Source organism: Simochromis diagramma, unplaced genomic scaffold (genome assembly GCF_900408965.1).
Source record: "Simochromis diagramma unplaced genomic scaffold, fSimDia1.1 OVJJ01000603.1, whole genome shotgun sequence".
Classification (NCBI taxonomy): Eukaryota; Metazoa; Chordata; class Actinopteri; order Cichliformes; family Cichlidae; genus Simochromis; species Simochromis diagramma.
This window is the reverse complement of record NW_024387414.1, coordinates 5,858,157-5,882,976: the sequence shown is the minus strand read 5'-3', so window position 1 is coordinate 5,882,976 and position 24,820 is coordinate 5,858,157. Positions and strand designations below refer to the sequence as shown.

At 39.6% G+C, this 24,820-nt stretch overlaps 1 protein-coding gene across 1 annotated transcript; it reads left to right on the top strand.

Annotated features, from left to right (window-relative positions):
* Window positions 1-380: 380 nt before the first annotated feature.
* On the top strand, window positions 381-23,721 carry LOC120721330 (solute carrier organic anion transporter family member 3A1-like). Its single transcript, XM_040011583.1, has 10 exons — window positions 381-1,283; window positions 3,549-4,008; window positions 16,416-16,514; window positions 16,622-16,891; window positions 17,044-17,208; window positions 17,965-18,163; window positions 18,381-18,516; window positions 18,647-18,819; window positions 19,192-19,256; window positions 19,479-23,721. Exons 1-10 carry the CDS (start codon window positions 1,125-1,127, stop codon window positions 19,853-19,855), a joined length of 2,103 nt encoding a protein of 700 aa, XP_039867517.1. The 5' UTR covers window positions 381-1,124; the 3' UTR covers window positions 19,856-23,721.
* The last annotated feature ends 1,099 nt before the right edge of the window (window positions 23,722-24,820 follow it).

The window sequence follows — 24,820 nt, the reverse complement described above, 5'->3', positions numbered from 1 at the left end:
TCTGAAACATTCAGACTGGCCAATTTGGCACTAACAATCACGCTATGGTTAAAGTCACGTAAATAAATTTTTTTTCTCTGTTATGAAGCTTGGTTTGAATTTCAGGCAGTCATCTTGACCATGTCTTCATGCCTCACATGTGATTGGCTGATTAGATATTTGTAATTACTAATCAGCAACAAGTGTGTATAGGTGTATTAAGTGTCCTGTGAGGTTATATGTGTATAGTGTATATATTCCCACAATAAACTTTCTTGCTGCCAGGATCTTTTTTGAAGAGTGCATCATTATAACACTGTCCTGTTCATCCACCGTTTCTTTATTTGTTATCATCCATAGTTTGTCACAGTGACGCAGCTTAGGACCTAAAATCTAACTTGACACATCTAAATATCAGCTACTCTATACAGCGACTCGCCAGAAGTTGTTGAGGAGTCAGAGATCTTCTCAGAATGGAATATAATGCGAATTGTTGAATTAATCTGCAATGCAAGGATGAAAATTACCAGCGAAGTGCAGAGAAAACGCCATGATGAAGTTACGGGAATGCTTTATCGAAGCTTACTGATGCAGTGTTCTGTGGAAATGATTCAATCTGTAATGGATGATGCGTATATCGAAAAAGAAAGGGAGGAACTGGGAGGTGGGGTTGGCAGTGAGGTAAGAGCGCTGTGGTCCATGGATGGGAGGAGCATCATAACATTGCTTACGGGACGCAGAGCTGCGTCTCGGAACCGGACTGGGAAACCAGAACCAGTCGGCTTGGGGAAATTTTGAGTAAAAAAACAAAAAACAAAACCCGGATGTGGGGAAGCAGAGCGTACTGTAGTTCTACGCTTAAGCCGTCATATATAACACTAGCGTAAGTTACGTATTTAAATGTGATGTAGCCGATAGGCACTGACTGGACAGGCGGTGAAGAGAGGTCGCTGACGGACTGTGCGCACTGCTGAGTGGACAGCAGGGTTTCTTGCTGTATATTTAAGCTTGGACGGGCTCCTGACAGCAGGTTCGCACTTCTTCTGCAGTGCAGCTCGTCATCACCATCATAACCAGATGCCCTCCGCCGGACCGGACCCGTTCAGTTTCATGCCGTCCAACCTGACCGGAGCTTGAGCCGAAGGATGCAGGTTAAAAACCAGATCTGCACAGAGCGGAGCAGCAACGACGACCCGGAGCAAGATGACAATCAGAAGAAGACCTCGTGTTTTTCCAACATTAAGATATTCCTGGTGTCGGAATGTGCTCTCATGTTGGCACAGGGCACCGTGGGCGCCTATCTGGTGAGTTTGGGGGACACAGTGTTGGTCTGAAGGAACGTCATGTTTCTCAGGTAACATGGGGTTAACGCAGCGCCCTTCAGACCGGCGCGGGCAGACAGTGAAAAAACGCTGCGCTGCTTCGGGTGCTCAGCTGCTGCGTTTAATAGCCATATTATTTTGATCACATTACTAAAATTACATCCTCCAGGAGCCACTGACTGATGACTTGCTGCGTATTATCCATCAGGCCTATGCGCCATCTGCATGTCACAAAGCGCGTCACAGCGGCAGTAGACTCTACGATATATGGAAAATTTTACTTGCTCATATGGATGGTCTGTTAGAGAGCAGCTTACGAAACACTGGTCAGGAGGTCCATACTGCTACACGCTCTGCACCCATATGTCTCAATAATGCAGGAGGCCTTTGACACCGGAGGATATAGGCCTAGGAGATGACGTGATCTCCACAACACAGGAGACAGCAGCTTTTTTTTCTCCCCCTCATTAACCAGACTGCATTTCCTGTGACAGCTTGATCAGAGTTATAAGCTGTTACTGCACTGTTATGATTAGATGTATGTCAACATAAGAGATCAAGTTTATGTTGCACGAGCACAGGAGAAAAATGTGTTTATGACTCAATAAATAAAGATTTCATCAGCCATCGCTAATGCAGGAGTGAAATGAATGACAAAGCCTTGAACTCAGCATTTAGAATAACTGTCAGCACTGGTTTTGGCTCAGCCACTTACTGGAAATCAGTTTGTTTTATTTGTTTTTTTAAGAACAAATATTGTAATCAGCATTATTTTATTTATTTTTATCAAAGCCAATTCCTTGATAAATGTCAGCACAGTCTTGATACCATAAATAACTTTGTAACAGGAAGGGAATGGAAGTTATTTTTAATGAGCTTAGGAAGACAGGATCTTTTTTACCTGTCTGCTAAACACACTCTGAAAGGTGCAGATAATTAGAAGCACTTCTTTGATATTAGTCAAAACAGCAAGGTTAATTTAAAAATGGTGAGTTCAAACGTTTCATTAGAGCCAACTTTTTGGTTTAGCTTTTGTCCTTGAAGCCTGTTGTGGAGCTTTCTCTTTTAAACATCTCAAACCAAAGATGCACCTTTAGCAAATATCTGCAAATAAAAGCACCACAGAACCAACATCTCTCCTGTCCTATGAAATAGTTTGCTATCACTATTTAATACTGTTTTATTGATTCACAGTGGGCTGCTAAATGTACTACAACAGACTTGTCTCAACCTTGTCATCCAAATCTTGGAATGTTATTGAATGGAATTGTTTAATAAGTTGAGCGTTCGGTGAATTTAAACAAATCTGAATAATAATCAGATGCATATGGTAGCAGATCTTGTTACTTAGTTTGCCACAGTTGAAATACATCAGTGTTTGACTCAGATCTTTTCATGTTAGTAGCCAGACAGCGACTGTACACTTTTTATGGAAGGGTGACTGTTTTCTAGCCTTCTCCAAGGACAACACCAGTACAGCATGACTAGGCTGAGGTCTTGGTACATGGATCCATCAGCAGATATATGATCCAGTTTTTGACTCTGCAGTGGAGCTCTGTGTGACAGGATAAACAATACAGCACAGGATGAAAAGCCGTTATGCATAATTCACCTGAGCTCACTTCTGTTGTGGGAATGAACATGATTCATTCGCTTTTTTTATTCGGAACTGCTCTGGGCTTATTCTTTAGTTTTGCTGTGGATGAAGGATTACTAAAATAACTTCTAGCTAGCTGTTTACCTTCAGTCTTGTAGATGATCCAATACATTTGATGCAAGGAGCCACTTTAACACTTAGGCACCTTGAACACAGCTGGCACATGTTTGTGTCCATTTAATTAGAACAGCTACGTGAAGCTTCTTGCCTTGAGCCACACATATGCACATATTCCCTTTTCCCAGGTTTGTATCAGGTTAAGCCTTGGGGACCTTCTTGGCAGCTATATAGCAGGAGGATGGAGATAGACACATTTGCAGCTTGTGTGTTATCAACAGGTTGATATGAGCTCTAAGGTAGTGACAGATGGCTGATAGCACCTGAAGCTAAATACTCGTATTATTGTAAACAGATTTAAAATGGAAAATATATAAACTTTATACTCCCATAACTTTAATTGCAGCAATTTATAGCACAGAAACTAAACTCAAGTATATAAACTCACTTTAAACGAGTTGCTGTGATACCATTGGCTGCTAGTTGTAGCACTTGTCCTTCATCTCTCTTCCTTTTCTCTCTTTTTCTGCCAGGTAAGTGTTCTGACCACTCTGGAGAGACGCTTCAACCTCCAGAGTGCAGATGTGGGTGTCATTGCCAGCAGCTTTGAAATCGGCAACCTGGCCCTCATCCTCTTTGTCAGCTACTTTGGCGCCAAGGCTCACCGGCCCCGGCTGATTGGCTGCGGTGGCATTGTCATGGCGTTGGGGGCCTTGCTGTCAGCCCTGCCAGAGTTCCTGACTCATCAGTATGAGTACGAGGCCGGTGACTCGTGGCATGCCGAGGATGGCAGGGATGTCTGCTCCAACATCTCCAGGTCAGAGAACAGAGACTCTGGGTTTAAATGCGGTAATCGAGCCAACACCAACATGATGTACCTTCTGCTCATCGGAGCCCAGGTCCTGCTGGGCATTGGGGCAACACCTGTTCAGCCCTTAGGAGTGTCCTACATTGATGACCATGTCCACAGAAAAGACTCCTCACTGTATATAGGTGAGTCAATGCAGAGGTAAAACACAGAACATGACTATCAAGTGTGTATTTTTTTATAGCTATAATTTTTATTCAGTACATGAACAATGTAACTGTGGATTCTCAGGCTAATTACTGCTAGTGGCCAGATGAAGAGCTCTTTTCACTGATGCTTTGATCACAAACACCACCTCTCAGCTCCAAGCAGTCTGCTTTTTGTCCTCAGACCTCTCAAGGTGTTTTCATGCATCTAGCTTGTTGTTGCTTTTTGTTTTGCTTTTCATACCATGTTTCTAATGCTTGATGTGAACAAAGATTGATGCTCCCAGCCGGTATCTGCTGTACATGCAAAACTTTCACGTGACAGACTCATTGCATAGTTGCATTAAAAAAATGTGTACAAGCTCATTTGCAATCCAAGGGTGTCAAATACTGACATTTTTATCAGAGTCAGTGGCATCTCACAGATATACATGGTGTCCTTTGGCACCTTGGCACGAAGCATCTGAGTTATGCAATAGTAAGACGGGGCTGTCACTCCAAATTTTTGTTGAACTGTTTTAACCCAAACCGCATTCTTTTCCTCAACTGAACCAAGTCATATTTGTGCCTAAACCTCAATAGCGAGGGAAGGAAAATAAGGCCACACACGAGGTTTCAAAGAGGACATGAACCTCCTCTTCAATGACAAACTTGCAACTTAATGGTGGATGGGATAAAAAATGGATGCAGCCAGCGTGAAGTCTCCCACAGGTTTTGGACTCTGCATTTTCATTCCTCAGTGTTAGTGATTTGGCTTCTACCATGCTGTTTTATTTTAAGCCAGAATTTAATCAGTGTAGTTGGATGAAATGCTGACTTATAAAATTAACAATAACAACATTGTTTGGCAAACAGTATCGTTACAGTGTATAAAGAAAATACTAGAATTTCACTCACCAGAATAGATGGACAAACTTGGATGGGCTGTTCCACACAGTAAGCCATATAATATACTTCCATTAAAAATGCCAATAGTACAAACACAGTGGAGAGATCTAGTTCAGTGACTCAACTTTGCAGAGGAGAGGGCTGGCAGACAAGATTCAGCTGCCTGTGTCAGGACAGCTGTCAGTCAAAACAGACACACCCCTAACTCCAGTATCCTAACGAATGAGGAACAAAAAGATTCATGCCCTGAGTCCAGTACCATTTCCTTCTACCAGTCTGTAAACATATTTTTAATGCTATTAGTTAGGCATTTTAACATTAGAGTCTATGGGGACTAATTCAAGTGGCTATAAGAAGAACTGCAGATTTCGGCACTTTTTTTTTTTTTTTTGCCCTGAGGGTTTTTGCTTGGTCTTAATCTGCTGTTATCCCTTGAGTCACGTAATGTGGACTGTGTAGCACTTTACAACAAGGCATTTATCTCACAGCATCCAAAATTGCTATGGCTCCAAAGAACAACGCCAAAGGAGACCTTGTACGCAGTTCCGTGACACTGGCATGATTTGATTTTCTGAGATGAGAATGCTGCTAGTAAATTTTATTAATTAAATGCTCAGTAATGGTACATTGCACTGTTGCTAAGTGTGAATTGGGCATTTGCAAAAATAGATGAGGAATATTGATTTTTTTTTTTAGATTAAATTCTGGGTCTGATGTTGCCCTCTTTCATATCTGCAGGGGTTCTTTGGCAAAGCACGCTTTCCCAACTTTAGTAAGCATTTGAAGGTCAGCAGCAAAAGGCTGTGGTTTTAGTTACAGCAGCAACCGAGAGGTCGAAATAACCCTGTGTGCCAAAGTTGCCAAGGCAACAGTTCAAAGGCAGTGACTGAAGCTATGTGCCATCCGTGTGACCTGCTAGCAGCAGAGCTCTATCTGGGCAGATGGAGAGAAAGAGAACTTAAGAAACATACATATCACTTGCTAGAAAATCTAGAAATATATATGTAAAGGGCAATTTTGGTGTTTTTCCCCCCAGTTTTTTTCCTCTGTTTAGAGCCCACAGTCAAGTTTAATACAACTTTTATTTTGAAAGCTATGTCTTTTCATAATCTGGAGTCAAAACCATGCCACAGACACCTTTAAGCTGGTCGGAGTAAGCTGGTCAGCTTTCCACTCTTGTGGGTAACAGGGGCCCTTATAATCATATCAGAGAGATGCAGAAGGCACATGACACCTAACTGGACTCTCAGCATCTTTTTATGTAGTAAGTTTAAATTGCTTCCATCAACGCTGAGGTTCTATCGCTAGACAGATCTGTCCTGTTATTAGCTGTGGTTGTTTGCTGATATAGTGATGGTCTTAGGGTTGTTAACCTGTATATTAATGTATGCACATATTGCATAGGTACATTTAACATTTTGTTAAATGTATGTGATATACCTCGTGTCTGCAAGCAAGACTCCCCCTTGGTGATATTCAAACTACTCTGCTTAAATAGGTAGGTGGGCAAAACTGCCAATGTAGTGTATATAGCCATCATACGTGGGGGCTATCCAGGCATTTAAATTATTTTCTTATATTGATCTTAATCACTTTCCTCATGTACAAATTAGAGCTCTTATAGGTTAACCACACTTCATTTCAGGAACCTGTAACAACAGTAGGTAAATATAGTAGCTAGTATTTAAAAATACAAGTTATTATCAGTTGATATCAGTTAATATATGTTGTTATCGTTTTATATTTGGCATTAGTGTATCAAGAAGTATTGAAAAATTACAACTTTTTTCAGCTAGATGTGGTGTTTAGTCTGATGCAGGCATCACCAACACATTAAAGCTTTGTGATTCAATAAGGCAAAGCCGGCGGCGTATGGGTTTGTTGCTTTAATGGAAACAAAGGTACTGAGAAATAAACATATGCTGTTCAGTTTTCATTTCCCTGAAGCTACAGTAGTTGCTCCTCCTCACAAGCTCCTTGGTTTGTTGCATTTTTTTTCTGCTTACATCTCAGCACAGACCTCTTTGCAGGGTGAGTAGGCCTGCGGATTGTTCTGTGCCTGCTTTGATCTGCACAGTCTCTGCCAGCAGACCTCAGTGTAGGGGAGGGAGGTAAGGATGGACAGAGGGTGGAGGAAAGGAAGAGAGAGCGCAGCATCAAGTAATCCACCCTTGAGTTACCCTCCTGCTTGGTCAGAGGCCTATTCATACCAGATACCTGATGTTTTTCAGTGTAAATGTAATTTATTAGCCAGATAATATCCCACTATGAACACATGATCCATGTGAACAATCACAGTCATATTTAACATCTGTGAAATATTGTAATACCCCCTGTAAAGAAACTATAGCAATTACCAAACATTTTAGATACATTATATGTATTAACTGGACAGCACAAATCAGTATTGTCTCACAATGCTTCATGGTTACTATTCTTGTTTATTTAAATTTCTTTTAATTTGACAAAATGATGAATTTGCACACATTCTGTTTTGTCTATAAAATTGATTTTCATATTAAAGACGAACAAAAATGCTGTTAGTCCAATACTAATGCCAACATAATAACATTTTGATGTTTAACAGGGCTGATATAATAAACACCACCTTAGTTTATCATGTTATATGGCTAACATTTACTAATTAGCGTTAAACACAAAGGACAGCAATGGCTGGCGATGATCCAAAGTATTTCATCTGTTGATGGCACAGTTCAGGGTGAAAGAAATTGTTGAGACATTTGGTCAAAACCACAAATGTCTGCCTCAGGGTGTTGCTAGAGAAAACGTCAAGAGGTTACTAAAGCCATTCATAATCATCGTTTTTATTATAACCATTTCTTGCAATCAATCCAGTCATGACTAAGTGCCAAAAATGACAACAAATAAATTTGGAAAATGTGGAAAAGCGTTATGACAGAAAGAAACTCCATATCTAACTGTATCTGATGTTCTTTTAGCGCTCAGTTAGCTCAAAAATGTCACATAGCTGGTCCAATTTGCTAGCTCAGATTTTGGACGTCACGCTGAACTCATTGATTTGTGAAATCTATGGCTTGACTTTTTCACTGTCATCTTTGCAAATTTTGAAAGACAATAAACTGGATAAGTGACTTCACATTGTAGTGGTTTACAGATTTACAAAACAAGTTTGAGCTTCCTGGTTTGATTCCAGGAGATAAAAATCCCTCGGGCATCAGGAAAGGCATCTAGTCTAAAAATCTGCCAATTGAAATATGCGGAGGTACCTGCTGTGGCGACCCCTTCTAACTGAAGGAGCAGCCAACAATAGGTTTAGACAATAAACTAAAGGCACCCAATTTTTTTGGCCTTAATCTTTACTATATGTTTTAAGTCTGCAATTTCTAAAAGTGAAACAGAAAATTCTATTGGAAATACACCATTGAATTTGGATGCCACCAACGGTCCCCCTCTTTGGAAATATCTCGATCGTTAGATGAGAGCTATGGCTAAATATCATTTTTGGAAAATAACGGATAATAATTAGTGCCGAGATATAATGAAAAATGCATTATTATTATCGTTTATTTTATTGGTTGCTTACAGAAAGCATTTGAATTACTGCTAATTTGGGCATCACTTGGCATAGCAGTGGTTTAAGCTTAGATTTCTCCTGAATGGGGTTAGCTCTAATAAATTGCACTGCAGACTAAAATTGAGCCTGATTTGGTATGAAGTCTACTTTTATGTGCCCCAGCCAAATCCGCTGCAGCCTTTTCTCTTTCATAACATCCCCCAAGCTTCTTCCTTTGACACTTACAGATAGTACTCTTATATTAGTCTTTTCTATCCACCACCCCCTCTCTGTTCTGTCTCTGTTCTCCATTTTTTGACAATCCAGGCATGTTGATTGCCATGGTTACCTCCTACAATGTGACTGCTGTTGTGTTATTGGTATTTACACAGTACGTATGTGTTCTGTGCTCCTTTGTATTTCCTTCTTCTAGTCTCAGGGCGGTGGTGTTGTTTGACAAGACTGACGTGTGAAGGCACATTTAGACTGTAAGAAAACCTCCTGAATAATGCAGTGTGACAGAGAAGCGGTTAGGTGTAGTTTAGCAAACATCTAACCAAATGATTAAATATTAAAGCGGCAGCTCTCCACAGGTTTGCTAACAAAGCAGAGGATTGAAGGAGAGGCTGTTCTTTTGTGGCCACATCTTCACCCTAAATAGATCAATACTGCCTGGAAGAGAAGGGCGCGTAAGAATACTCAAGTGTAATGCAGGAAACATTAGACACTTGTCATAGGATATATCTGCTCCATGTGCCTGTTCTTCTTCAAATGTTATGTGGCCTTTCTCTTGTGTGTGTCTTGTACTTCACTCTGTTTGTTTTCCTCTATGAGTGTGTCTGTCCTAATCATTGTGAGCAACAGTTCAGGCAGCAGGCAACTAAAAAAAATCAAAGACTGCTGCTAACTGTTCAGTTAGTTGCCCATCAGACCACAATGATCAGACCATCAAATCATTGTGCTTTCTGGCAGTTTATGGGGGGGGGGGGAATGGCGGCAATGCAGCCATGATGACCTGCAGTAGTAGAGTGAGATCTGTGTGATGAAAAGTGTTTCTGTGAGGCAGCACTCTGGCACCGGCAATGCTTTGAACTAAGTGCCAAAGCCTGCGTGCCAACATTAGCACAATGTATAATGTTTGGAGTTGTCGCCGTCATGATCTATGACGGCTGAAGGAAAAAAGAACCGATATGGCTGATGGGAAAGTTTGACTAACAGTGAGGCGAATGAAATGCCAATCACATGGCAGTGCTTTGTTATAAAATAGATTAGGATTCATCTTGTGGTACCCATGAATATCTGTATCCATCCAGCAGTTGTTAAGATTGATTTGGCTGTAAAAATTTGCTCTTTTCTGCCGGCACTGCTCTCAGTGCACCACCATCGCTGGTAACACTTCATAGCAGTTTAGCCATTAATTATCATACAGACGTATTGGTGAGCTTACAACTCACTGAAGCTGTTGTATATGCATAATATTTTGCGTGCGTGTGTGCGTACTATAGCTATAACTCACATTAAAGTCTTGAACTGTATTAGAGAAGCTTTTCATGATTCACAGGTCAGTATAATCCTCATTTATCTTTTACTGGGCCTTTGTGCAGCATTTTTGCTCCCTTCCTTCTTCCTATGAGCCAACTTTCTTCTGATCATAAGATCTGAAAAGCTAAAGTTTTGAAAAGTTGGACAGAACTGTGCGCGTACGATTGTCTTATTAAGTATAACCCTTACCACTGACATCACACTGAGCCAAGAGTAGAAAAAGAGCAGAGCCACAAGGAATCTGAAACAGTCTGAAGAGTTTTTGTCTCACAGCGATCTTTGTATATACACGGGCCCTTTTATCTGAAACTTTGACCATGTTTAAAATAGTTATCCGCCATTGTTACAGAATAAATGTGATAAAGCACAAAATATATTCCCTTCAATGTCAAACTATTATTTAAAGTCTGGATGTGTGTGGGCAGCTGTGAAAGATTCCTCAAAAAAGGAGAAAATGGCTTCTTTCAGAAAGACCAGCCTGCTCCTCAGCGCTGTGGACTGTGAGTCCAAGCCAGATTGTAATTGTATAATTGATTGCTGTCAGCTGCTTGACAGATACCCCATGTGAAGGCAGCTAACCCTCCTATCAATTGTATCCACCACAGAGGGTCTTAGAGTAAAGCAGCTATTCAGTTAGAAGCCTTCATGCTGTGTGTATCTTTTAACAAGTATGTAGCATCAAATCGCTTCTGCACTACATCTTAACACGATGCATTAAATGTTTCTGCGTCCATAATGAAATCTTAAAAAAAAACACTGTGAGTTACAAAGCTAGCCAAAGACCCTTCTGCTTTATTTAGTTTCTATGCATTCACATTTAATTTTTCAAGTTAAAATTCAATGCTATGACCATTATTACTCATTTTAGGCCACAGTAGAAGGATGGAGTTAGCTTACCACTTTAGATCCACACTGAAATACTGTATCTCTGAAGACTTACTATGAAGTTTTGTACAAACGTTCCCAGAGAAAAAATATTCTACTGATTTTGGTGATCCTCTGACTTTTTTGAGTCATGCCATTTGTGAGTTTTAATAAAATATCTGAGCAAAATTCGGATTTGGAGCATTTATTCATCTGGACCTCAGGATAAATTGTGATAATCCCGTACTTTAGCCAGCACACTTAGGTCAAAATGTTACTTTGTGCAGCATTGTGGTTTATGACTCAATTGTTCTACAACTCACTACATTATCATCAGTCCCAGCTGTAGGTTTGTACAACTGAACTAGTATTATCCACATAACAGGACGGTATATATAAGATGATCATAGTGACCTTGATACTACTATTTTGTGAACTAACCATTTAAGTACTTGGCTGTTGATTGTAAGCCCTCAGCGCACTTCATCCATGATGATCATCATGGATTTCTTAACATCAGGTCAAGAGAAGATTGCAAATATTCAGACAAACCAACAATCTTGATTACACTTTCTGAATATCAAGTGAATGTACAAGCAACTCAGAGTAAGCTGGACTACAGGAATATTACAAGCATGCAGCAGAGAATTGCATTGGTTGTATTGGTGACAAAAATACAACAAATTACAGCACATTGCTTTAGAGCACCGTACAGAACAATAAATGAAAGTACAGTAAAAGAGCAGCCTAGGAGGAGCATGGAGGCCAGCTCTATAGCTGCAGGGTCAGCTTCTCTTATCTTAGCCTCTATTCATCGCTTTAATGTGTGTAATGAAGCAGTGTGAGGCTGCAAGTTTAGAGTCCACTGCAGCAAAAATGTTTTTATTCCACTGGAGTTATTACTCCTCCACTGTAGGACAGCAGAGGAAGGGAATGGGCGCTGACTCAGCACACACTGTCCGCTCAGATCGGCACAGGTTGTTTTATATGAGCACCTTTTAAGAGCACCTTGGCCAAGATACAAAGTGCCAGCGATTGAACTGTGCCATAATGTGAGCCTGAGTGTGAAATTATTCATGCGCTGGCAGTGTGACCAGGTAGAAGAGCCTTGTCTAACACAGTATGACCTTGCATCTGCTGCATTCATTACTGCTAGGCACAAAAGGCACAATATGGAGCTAGACCTACCATGAGGTTGAGTATAATTTTTTATCACTTTTTTCTTTGTTTTTTGCACAAGGGTTACAGGATTAAAAAAGAACTATAATCTGTATTTACTTACATTACTGTCCCCCCAAAAAGCTACATATCTATATTTAAATCGGTTTAGTACTGCTTTTACTGCTGCTTCCATCTACATGCATGATTTTAAATGTATCAGCTACTTGTGCCATATGTTGTCATATCCATGGTTACGTGCTTATTGATCAATCTCACCCCAGTAGATTGCAGTTTTTTGATGTAACTGATCACTGACTAAATTACACAAATAACAAAATGTGAAAAATAAAAAGGACTGATATGGCGTGTGTCAAACATAATATGGAGATCTGGACTCGATTGTCTGGTGAAAACCTAAACTGTGGCAAATATGAAACCTGCTCTGTTTAAGAATTGTGATACTTTTAAGGCTGTTATAGTCCACTTAAGGCTATTATATCTGTGTGTAATGGATTCAATTCATTTTAAACATCAAAATTCTACACACAATATCCCATGATGACAATGTAAATAGAGTTTGCTTGAAATTCTTGCAAATTTCTTTAAAAAAATAAAACTCTAGAGTCCATCTGTGGTAAATATAGTTGATTGATATGTGTTGGAAAGGCACACAGTTGTCTGTATAAGGTCCCATAGTTAACAGTGCATGTGGTTGTTTTTAAAGAACAACTGAAAGAAAAACGTGCCTAATTTGGTATATGTATACAATATAGTTATACTAATTGAATAATTTACTATTAATTCTAATATTTATCTCAATATTTTAAACACAAACCTGTGTTCAGTGGTGCCATATTGCAGACTTGTGATAAATGAAAATGGTACCTCTTGCTGAGTATTCATGGTCTCCACTAAGGAGGTTGTTGTTCTGCAAAAGCTTGACTTAAGTGGAGTGCCTCTACCTGCCAGGATGGTCATCTTCATTTATGTGACACAAAGTTACAGCTCTATGTAAAATAAATAAGTGTACTGTAGATAATAAATTGACATTCTGTTAGTATTGGCCATCAGGTTTGTATTACCTTTAGCTTCACGTCTAGCTCATCTCAGCAGGTGGTGTTCAGAAGGAAGGAACAACAGCTTTACATCAAAATAATAGAAGTAAATTAAGGTTGTCACCATAGGACACTGTAGCCAGTGTAAATTAGAAGGGACTGAGACATTTTAGTTTAAGGTTATATTTATTATTTGTGTGGGCTATATTTGGAAAGGAATCCCTGACAAATATTCTGTTTTAAGTGTATGAAAACACTATAATATATATATACATATATTAGTATGATTGCTCTCAAAGAGCCCCACTTTATAGTGGCGACAGTCTTCCTGTACCTCACTTTGCTCTCCTGTTCCAAAGCTATCAGTGCTTTGATGCTTGCAGGTACACTGCAGATACTAAGAGCATCCTCCATCCCTCTACAATTACTGCAAAGTCAATAAGTCATGAAAGATTTACATTCCATCTATAATGAGCAATCAGAACTTATACCAATCCTGTGAAAGTTAATCTACTGTATGTCAGAAGAATAATTATTTTTAAGACCGTAGTTAAAAATGTGTGCACATCATCAATATCTGCAGAGGAACATAAGTCTGGCAACTGCTGATTTTTCTAGTAGTTCACATATTGCATTGCAGCAACTCAGTGTAAATTACAAGGGGGAAAAAACCATGTCGGATCAGCTGGTTTAAGATTGGGTTTGAAACATGAATTGTGCAATGCTGCTCTACTAGTCTAAAAGTACAAAATAAATTGCAATATATATGCATATATTTGTTATATAAATGTAAAATCCCACAAATGATTCCACATAAAGATCATTTAGTCTTTCTGTAGTAGGAAGACACACCAAGTCCACTTGCTATCGGATGTGAGTCAAATAAATAACATGGGAATAGAGCAGATGACTAAACAGTAGTGAATGATATACTGTAAGGTAAAGGTTGCTATGTTTATGATTGCTTCAGTACTACTCCTCATTCTTTCACTGGGTTTTCAGTCATGTCTCCATGGATATGGTCTCGGAAGTACCAACTGTTGAGTTCAGACAGCAGACTGGCATCACACATCTCTGTCTTCATGCTTATTGCTGCTATTGTCATCAGCACTTTCACTTTGACGGCCACTCTCCGGCTCTTTGTCTCATGTATCTGGAAACACTGAGGTTTTTGTACCCACACTAGTTTTCAAAGTATTGAGCGTTGGTGTACTGTAGATCAGATTGGCAGGGGCCCAATATTTTCTGCTGGTTCACTGCCATGTTTGTGTGTGTTTGCCAGCCTCACTACATCACATACATTATAGATTAATTGCCCTTTGTGTGTCTGTGATTGGAACCCAGAGGAAGGCAGAAGAGGATATCGGAGGTCATTATTTGGTTGCTTGTTGAGCTGGCCCTGCTCTTACCCCTGACCTCCTCTATTACCTGACTTAAGCCCCGGCGGTATCAATGGCTCTGGTCAAATAAAAATAGCACACAGGGAAAGTTAGAGCTGGCAAGACTGACTCCTCGCCAGAATCAGAATCTTTGAAACAGTGCCAAAAGTTTCAAGAATGATTGAACCGTTTTACAAATGGAGCTGAACAACACCACAAGGAAAAAAATGTGAAATTACAGTGTGTAAAAGTGTCGTAGAAAAAGTAAAAAGAAGGCCTCAGATCCTAGTGTTGCACCTCTTAAAACTGAAGCTGTGTTTGCATACTTTTGCACAATTCTCTGAAATCGGCTTTGTGAACTCTCATTTCTTATAAAATTCAGTTCAATTATTTATATAGTGCCCAATCACAGCAACAGTAACCTCAAGGTGCTTTATTTATAATGAAATTCCTTCACTGCAAGATGTTTGTGGTTTTTCAAGGGTGTTCTCTTGAGATTCAGATTTGGGCCTTTGTTTTGGTAGATTTGTTACTGCACTTGGCGTCATTATCCTGGCTCGGCCTGGTTCGGGCTAGTTCAGACTCATGGCTTCACCGTTAAGAAATCTCCAGAATTCAGATTAATCAGTGATTGCATTTAATCACCAAGCTGTCTTTGTTCTGCAACAAGCACACTGCTTTTGTAGCCATTTGACTGGTCTGTGCAGAGCACATAATTCCAGAGAGCCCAGTCCTTACCTTGATGTCCAACGCTGGCAAACTAGTTTCCAAACTATGGACAGAACAGACTTTCTTTAGTATGCCTGCTACGTAGGTTAAATTTGTGCTCTTTCTGATCGCAGGTGCATGCACTTTAATGACAACGGTTGCAAGACTTTTTTGCAGGTCCCGTGAGGAAAGTTTGATGTAGTATCTTGCCAGACTAATAAGCATCCACAACCTTTACTCTGAAGGCCTGAATTTACATCTTAGCATGACGATAACATTATACACTTCATAAGGAAAGGAAATACCAGACCCTAGTTTGATCTGGAACCTCTGATCCCAATCTTATAGACTTGAAACTGTAATAAATGCTTTCTTATTTTCTTGTGATTGATCTATATTTTTTATTATTTGCACTTATACCTCTAAATATGAGCCTATAATACTACTCTGTTCTCACAAACAATAACTGGTGATGTCCAGAGGAGTAATCATTAAATCGCCTACAGAGAAATTGACTGGCCCTCTCATCCTGTCAGGAGTGAGCAGCGCTTCCTCTGCTTTGGGATCCATTATTAGCAGTCAGGCTACTGGAACTCACTCCTATTGTTCCACTTACCACCAGCATGGGTAACAGATTAAGTGCCACACACACAGACACACACAAACAGTCCAGCACAGTGTGATGCTTTATAGAGAGCTCTCAGCCTCTGTGCCAAAAGCGGGCCGCTTTTTACATTCAGGGGAACGTCAATCAGAAAGTGCATCAGTCACTCCATCACTGCTCTTACAGTAAGAACCCATTTCCTGCTTGATTATTTATGATGCTGCTGGATAATCTAGCCTTGGATCAATTACACTGTGCAACCTATGGGCTGCATATTACAGTGATGGTGAATAAATCTGTCGCTGGAAGACTTCTGATGAAATTATAAAATCTCTTGGCATGGATTTCATACTTAATCTTTAATCTTTAAACAACATACCTTTGATTCCTAATCACAAAGTGCAATTAACAAGTATACTTTATAATAGGAAGCATCATATCTAATAGAATAGAAGGTGCTGGTAATAAACAGCTTGATGCAAGGCTGCCCTCTGCTGAACAATGAAGTGAAATGCATGTGTCCTCTTGGCTTGGGTCATTTTATGGTGCAAACACTGAAATGTGTTGGTGTTTTTTGTTTTTTGGGTTTTTGCTGCATACTGTCATTTTCTGACAGACTTGTTGTTCTATACCTTTGTTTTGTCTTGCAGGTATCCTATTTTCAACTTTAGTGTTCGGCCCAGCTTGTGGCTTCATCTTAGGATCTGTCTGTACCAAAGTTTATGTTGATGCTGTTTTCATTGATACCAGTAAGTTGGGAAATAAATGGTTATAATTTTATTGTGACCTCTACTAGTACACCAATACTCATCCTTCCCTCTATGACTGCTGTGAATTTTCTTACCCTCCAACCAAGGTAAGCTGGACATCACCCCAGATGACCCTCGCTGGATCGGGGCGTGGTGGGGCGGCTTCCTCCTGTGTGGTGCCTTACTCTTCCTGTCCGCCCTCTTCATGTTCGGTTTCCCCCAGGCGCTGGATGAGCAGGACATGGACAGTGGAGCTGAGAGTGAGCAGGCCATGCTGCCTTCTTCCCTGAGCCTGGAGTTCCAGGGCTCTAAACCCAATGGAGCCATTCATGGCTTTGATATAAACAGCGGACTCTCAGTCTGTCAGCATCTGAGAGGTGAGGAAGTCAAGAGAAGAGTGGAGGGGGTTTAATAAGTGACAAGATTGTTTAATGGAATATTTAAATTCATGCGCATGCTTCTGCTCTTTTCTCTCAATCCTTCTTCATCCTTTCTACTTTTTGCTTAATTTTCTTCTCCTTTGACCCAGTGATCCCCCGGGTTACCAGGCACCTTCTCTCCAATCCAGTGTTCAGCTGCATCACGCTGGCAGCCTGCATGGAGATCGCTGTGGTTGCTGGCTTTGCTGCCTTTCTGGGCAAATACTTAGAGCAGCAATTCAACCTTACAACATCCTCAGCTAATCAGCTGCTAGGTAGGCAGTAGGGATGGATATTGATAAGAATTTATTGATACCAGGGCCATTATCGGTTCTGCTTACAGCTCACATTCGTAGATTCCATCACAATTTCTTGTGTGGGAGAAAGAGTACACCCAAGAGGTTTTAAGCATCAACACAGCTACATAATTATCACTGAGTGGGAACACATTGTAAAGCAGAGGAAAAAGGCTTGTAAAGCTCTGCTGCCAAGAGTTTGACTTTATTGTTTTGCAATAGGCATGTCAGAAAACCTTGCCAGGATTGATGAGCGGGGTAAACTGAGAATTTTAAATAACTTTTTAATATCTCTTTAAACAAAACTCAGGACTAAACTTGCGAGTAGTAACATAACCAAAAGTAAAAATGTAAAGATAATAATATGATGGATTTATGCTTCAAAAACTGGAAAACAATAGATAACTAAAGTGTTAAAATAAGTGAAGTAAAAGTAGAAAGTAGCATAAGACAATAACACTTAACTACATTAAAACTGTTTTGAAATAAAGTACTTAAATGAAGATATTCATTTACATTCTCTCATCTCAATGATATTGGGCTCTGTAGCATTAACAGTACTCTAGCAAAAGACTCACCATGATGGTTACCATGGTGAGGCAGGTTTCCTTTCTCTCCTAGAGGGGTCCTACTCTTATCTCAATAAAAGGAAATTATTTATGTTTTTTTTTTACTGTCAAATCATGAGGAATGTTGCTCTATAAATATAGAATTTACTTGTTTTTCCCTCTCCAGGTATGACGGCCATCCCCTGTGCCTGTCTGGGAATCTTCCTCGGGGGACTCCTGGTTAAGAAATTGAACCTGTCAGCTCTGGGTGCCGTCCGCATGGCCATGCTGGTCAACCTGGTGTCCACTGCCTGCTATGTCTCTTTTCTCTTCCTAGGCTGTGACACTGGACCTGTCGCTGGGGTCACAGTGGCCTACGGCAATGAGTAAGAGTGATGACTTACTGATGTGAATGAAGAGTCTTTCCAGGAACTTTTAGTTCTGTATAGTACTTTTCCCCACAGGGATATACTGTAGGTCCATGCAAACAAAAAATTAAACAAATCCCAGAATTAAAAAAAATCCTTCAGAAAAATTGCATTAGATTTTCAAATTGTACATATGCAGCATTATCCCTAACGTGACCTTTGACTTCCTCTATAGGACGTTGCAGTCTTGGCAGCAGCCTGAGTCAGCATGCATTAGTAACTGTAACTGTTACACTGCATCGGTGAGCCCTGTCTGTGGCTCCAATGGAGTCACCTACCTCTCAGCCTGTTTCGCTGGCTGTACCAAACCAGTGAGTTGGGACATTACTGCTGATAATCATTGCTCCCCGGTGCCTGAAGGGCTCACAATAAATATAAATACTGCAGATTTACTTGATATATCATTATTACATTATCACCTCATTTCTTTTTGTTTGTCAGAACCTGACCAACTGTGCGTGTATACCCAGCAACAGCGAAGAAGCAGTGGCTTTACCAGGAAAGTGTCCCAGCCCAGGCTGTCAGCAAGCCTTCCTCACCTTCCTGTGTGTTATATGTGTGTGCAGCATGATTGGAGCTATGGCCCAGACACCCTCTGTCATCATCCTTATCAGGTATGAGCACGTCCCCCCCCACTTGCTATTCATCAACTGCTCACAAGAGGGAGCTGGCGACATTTCAAAATACCGGTGGTTCTTCAATGGAAAGGATTGATTTATCAAGCTGACAGTGATACGGACAAATACAGACACACGCAAGTGTATATTAACTCATATATAATGACAAATAACACTAAAGGCATTATATGCACATTGTGTGTGTGTGTGTGTGTGTGTGTGTGTGTGTGTATACATCATGCTTGTAATCTAGATAGGTAAGATAGAGAGATATGTACAAAATAATGTAATTTCAAACTCAGGTCTACCAATTAAGAACAGTTTTCCACCACAGTACTCAAAGGGTTGAAGTATTCTCTTAATTTTCAGAACTGTCAGTCCAGAGCTTAAATCCTACGCCCTTGGTGTTCTGTTCCTGCTTCTAAGATTAATAGGTAAGAAACACTTCACTACTATTGGCACTCTGTATTGTGTTTGTGCAACAGCTGTTGGTCTGTAGTTTTACTCTGTGACTTAAACGTCAGGGCAATTTTTCACCTTGCTTGAAATGAACTTCATCAGTCTGTCTGCCTGGATACATTAGGAACATGAACTCAAACTGGTGTTCTTCTTGACCTTGTGACCTGCTGTCTCTCCGCAATCCCCACCTGCTCCAGGCTTCATCCCTCCCCCTCTGATCTTCGGCATGGGCATCGACTCCACCTGTCTGTTCTGGAGCTCCGTCTGCGGCGAGAAGGGAGCCTGCATGCTGTACGACAATGTGGCCTACAGGCATTTGTATGTCAGCATCGCCATCGTTCTCAAGTCATCAGCTTTCCTCCTGTACACCACCACATGGCAGTGTCTGAGAAAGAACTACAGGAAATACATCAAAAACAACGAGGGGTACCTCACGCCCACCGAACTCTTCGCCTCCAACGTGACTCTGGACAATTTGGGAAAAGATATCACGCAGAACCCAACCAACAGGACAAAATTCATATACAACCTGGAGGACCGTGAGACATGTGACAACATGGAGTCTGTTTTATAGTGCTGGTCTGCACCGGGGCTGCAGACCGGAGCCATTAATGTGCAACAGACCTGAAGCGTGATGTTTCTGAGTTCAGAGAAATGTCCTCAGTAAAGTTCCAGTCTTCTTATCATCCAAAACATGACACATATTGAAAAAGAGAAGATTCCCCAAATTTGCCACGCCCACGTTTTTGTCAGCTGAAATTAAGCTGGCTTTAAGAAAATTGCTTTTCCTTTTTTTTTTTTTGCAAAGTTGGAATAGAAAGTGAAGAGGAAAGAGGGGAAAAATCACATGCAATAGATTACTGCTGACGAAAGTTTAGTTCAAAGTTTTGGATTTACTATACCAGAGTTTATGAAATGGTTTATTTTCCTTTAGTATTTCTCAGGTATGGTATATCAGAAAATGCAAAAAGGGTGACAGTAATCAATTTTCAGTCCATCTGCAGTGCATCTGGGGATCCCTACAGGAGACTTCTTAACACATTTGTTGTAAACCCTTTATTAGGTTTCGACTCCATCCAAAACCAGTTATCAAGCCCTTTTCACTGCAGTCATTTTGATATTGAGCATGCACAATACCAGAGCCTCTGCCCATGTATACGTATGGAACAGAGCCACTATTGTTGTGATTAATCACATCCGTGTTTACCCTGCAATAACATTTCAGTGTGGCTGCTATGAAAAGGGCCCGTTTCTAAGCCAGTATACAATTACTGTACGTTTCTTCAACCTTAACCCCCGGCAGTGACTCAAACAGACATACAACAAGCAATGAAAAAGAAATCAAATGGTTCAAAAGGTGCAGAAGTTTACAGCAATATAGAAAACTGATTTATTTATTTAGCTCCTGCCACCAATTATTGCAGGTCATATTTTCCACAAAACATGGATTATCCCACTTTGAAATGGTTAAAATGTGAAAGAGGTTTCTAACATTTTTCAGAGAAATAAGAAACAAATTCTTTCATCATAAGCTTTCAGTGTTTACTTTAGTCGAGAAAGTTGTTGGAAATATGTGAAGTTTTGGCACTGATACTCAACCAAAGTCTGAGATTATATTTTAGTTTCGGAGCCACAAAACGTTTCAGTTTTTTGTTTTTTTTTAGTTGACATTTATGAAAATTAGATGCAGCTTCTGACAGGTAATCAGAATAAAAGCTTAACTGTTAAAGTTTAAATAATAGCCTGACTCAAAGGAACAGAGGATGATGGCTTTTTCATTAATGTTTAGACGAGATGCACATGATCAGATTCAGTAAATGAACCTGTAACCTTTCCTAAATCACTGATTCAACAATGCTCATGCCAACTGCAAACAGATGCAGAATAAGAGTTTGTAATGTAATTTCACTCTTGGGGACATCGTTTGCAGCATTGATGCATGAAATACAAAGCAACAAATATAACAAGCAGGAGACACTGCAAATAAGACACTCCAGGTACATTATTTAGGAGGGCCATAGCAGGTGGCAGCTGTGGGAAAGGAAGCTTTTACCAAGAGCACCAGTATGACTAGTGAGCTCACACTGGGTGAAAGTGAGAGTGTGAAGGCCTTTATGTGGAATACCAAGTCATTGTATTGAGACTGTTGATTGTAGTGGCTAGCTGTCAACAGACACAGCATAGCATGACGCACAGTGTCCAGCCAGAATGAGTTCATTAAAAAGCATGCTGGTAATGCATGCACATAAAAATAAAATATGTTCAGAATGATGTCACTATATTGCACAGACTCTGTGGTTCGTTGGCCATTGTAATGGTTAAATATACATTTAACTCGAATGGCCTCCAAATTCTATTTTTGACCATGGAACAGCTTTATAATGCATACTGCATTGTGATGATGACTTTTTTTTTCTTCTTCTTTTAAATCAAACCTCAGCTGTCACAATCACTCACACTGAAGTGATTGTCTATATGCAGATACAATACAGCTTTTTGTTAAAGAATTCAGCTGGATTCTGATTTTTGACATATCCACTTTATATATAGTGTTTTTCTTCTGGCTTACTCTGTAAGTATTTAATATGTTTTGCATCAAAAATCCAGAGAGCAATCATCACAATACGTTTCATTTTTAAAATGCATATACCCTTTGAGGCTTTGGGAAATACGCTTTTGGGAAATTCTTTTCCTAGCCAGAGTTAGAAAGACAGGGTTGATAATACTCTGGCCAGCTGTACAGTAAGTACAAAGGTAGAGCTAGCTGTCAGTTAGCTTGGCTTTGTATAAAACTGAGTACCAGGCTCAGTCCAAACATCGAAACAATCAGTCTATTCAAGTCATCTTATTATACTAACACGTTAGACCTACATTGTCTTTGTATACTTTGTATACAAAAACTGAAATGTCAAAATTGGGGTTTATTTTCTCAGGTTTGGGCCTGGAAATCAGTGCAGCCAACCAAAAAATGCCCATGAAATTAGAACTTGTTAGTTTTATGCCTTAGTTGTTGCATATATGAAACAAAAATGTTAATAGGTTAGCTTTAAAGGTGCTGGTCAGTAGATTATGTCATCATAGCCCGGTTAGCTGCTCTGCTTTACCTGTTTGTGCTAAATTAAGCTAACTACTGGTTATAGATTCACATAAGAAAATCTGTATGTTTAGCTTGTTTCCCAAAATTTCAAACTGTTCCTTTAAGCTAGCTTTGAAAAGGTTCACAAATTCTTTTTGCCACCACCAGTGTCTCAAGAGTCATTTATTAAGAGTAAATACATGCACATTACTTGTAGGTCTACAGCATTTTAAGTTTCATATGCAATGAACCAAAAGAACAAGATTTAAACTCTACATATAAACTCTACACTAATAAATACTTTTACTTTGGATGCGCATTACTTGTAGGTCTGCAATATATTGAGTTTCATAAATAATTAACCAAAAGAATAAGATTTAAACTCTACATTGATGCTGCTATAGCTTCAAAAATCCTAAAAACACAGTGGGAAAATAAAACAACAGATCAGTGCTTTATGAACCTATGTTGACCACAGAGACACACTAAACCACATCACATCATTGTCTTTGTGGATTTTCTTAGAATAGACTATAAACAAGTTGAAATTTTTTTTTATATATAGTGAGAGAACTTTTCGGCACTGATTAGTCAGTGCCTGTTTTCAAGCTCAAAATCTAACGACGATGGAAATATTGGCTCCAAACGGGATATTTGGGATAATGCTGAGCTGTACAAATAATTCAAAAGAAACAGGGTGGGGCACCTTCTGGCCACCATCTCCTCGTCAGCAATCCCAAACAAGTGGCGCTGTCTTTGATATTTATAGCACCCCAGTGTGTCTAGTGTTGACTCCTCTGTACATAATAGTGCCATAAAAGTGCCGAAGTGACACCATAGAAGTGTTCTGTGACGTCCTGCAGAGAACTTTGTCTGAACACGCTGGAGCTCAAAGCAGATCCTCCGGTTGTATGTAGCCTTTTTGTGATATCCCTCAACTTACTTTCACCACATCATCCTAAAGTGTCCCAAAAATATATTGCCTATAGAATATTGTACATTGGTCTAGAAAACAGTAACACTTAGGATGTAATAACTGTTAATATGTAGAAGTTTTCTACTAGTGAAGGTATTGTCGAATTTAGATTGAATTCTCTTTCCATCAGTGACAAAGCTGATAACTGTTGCTTTGGTACAATTGAAAACAATACTTTGCTCGAACGTATTGTTTTTATTACTGTGGCACCGATGTTGAGCTGTAGTCTGAATTTGTACAGTAGATGAGGCTGACTGTAGAAGATCAGCCAAACTTCACTGATAGCGGTCCTGCAACTGTGCCTGGATGCGAAGCTCTACTCTAAGACTTTATGATCGGAGCTCATGTTGTGCCATATCAACCTGTGCACTGTAACATTCAACACTTGCAAAGAAGAAAACAACATATTTTAGGTCTGTCCGACAAGTGCAAGGGCAGCAGCATTTGCTTGACCTTGCATTGACCTGTGGCAACAGGACTGTTTTCTTTTAGCACCTCAATGTGCTCAAGACGTTTTGCCTTGTGATGGAAAATAACTTTAAAGCTTAAATGTTTTTTTTCATCCTATTATTTTCATTCATCTCTTTTGATGGCCTTGCCGTGTGGTAACAACAGTTTGACTTTTATAAAGGACTTTTAGTGGCAGGAGTATTGACCTATGAAGAGTTCACTACCAAAATATGACATCTGCAAAGAAAAATTATTATTATCTATGGTGGTTAAAGACACATTTCGCCAACAATAAATAGGTTTCCTGTTTAAAAAAAGAAGATATAATTTGTTTAAAATTTTTGTTGCTATTATGTATTTTGGAATATTTTTTTGACATTTTGGAAGACAACTCTTCATATACGGATTGATAATCCTTTGTTTTGAGCCTTTAGGCAGCATGTTGCCTTTGATTTGAGAGAAACATTATGCTAACAGTGACGGCTTTAAAATGACATGTCTGCTTATGCTGTTGGTGGTAGTCAAAATGAGAATTGTAGGATTCTTTGTAAGGGACCTTTGCAAAAGAAAAGGGTAATGAAATAAGAATATATCACCTATATTTTCAAAGATTTTTTAGATATGCTCTGTTGCTTCTTGGTATTTGTTTTCAATTTTTTTCTTTAAATGATAAATTTATATTTAAAAGCTTTAGTTCTGTATATTTCTTGGAAATTACATGATTGTATGTTTATTGTAAATACATTAAATATACTATTTTTGTTTGTAATATGAACTTGTCTGATGAGTTAGCAAAGGATTATTAATTAATAACACTTACAGCTAATTTAGAATCAACAATTGCCTAGCATGAATGTTTTCGGACTGTGTGAGGAAACACTGGCAGGCACAGGGAGAGCATGCAAACTCCACACATAAGGGCTACAGAACGGTATGAGCTGTTAACTTTCTTATTCAGTGTGAGAGTGGTGGTGCACTAGCATGCCGCCACTTAATCCAGCCAGAGATATTGCACTTATTAAAAGATGCCTTGACTG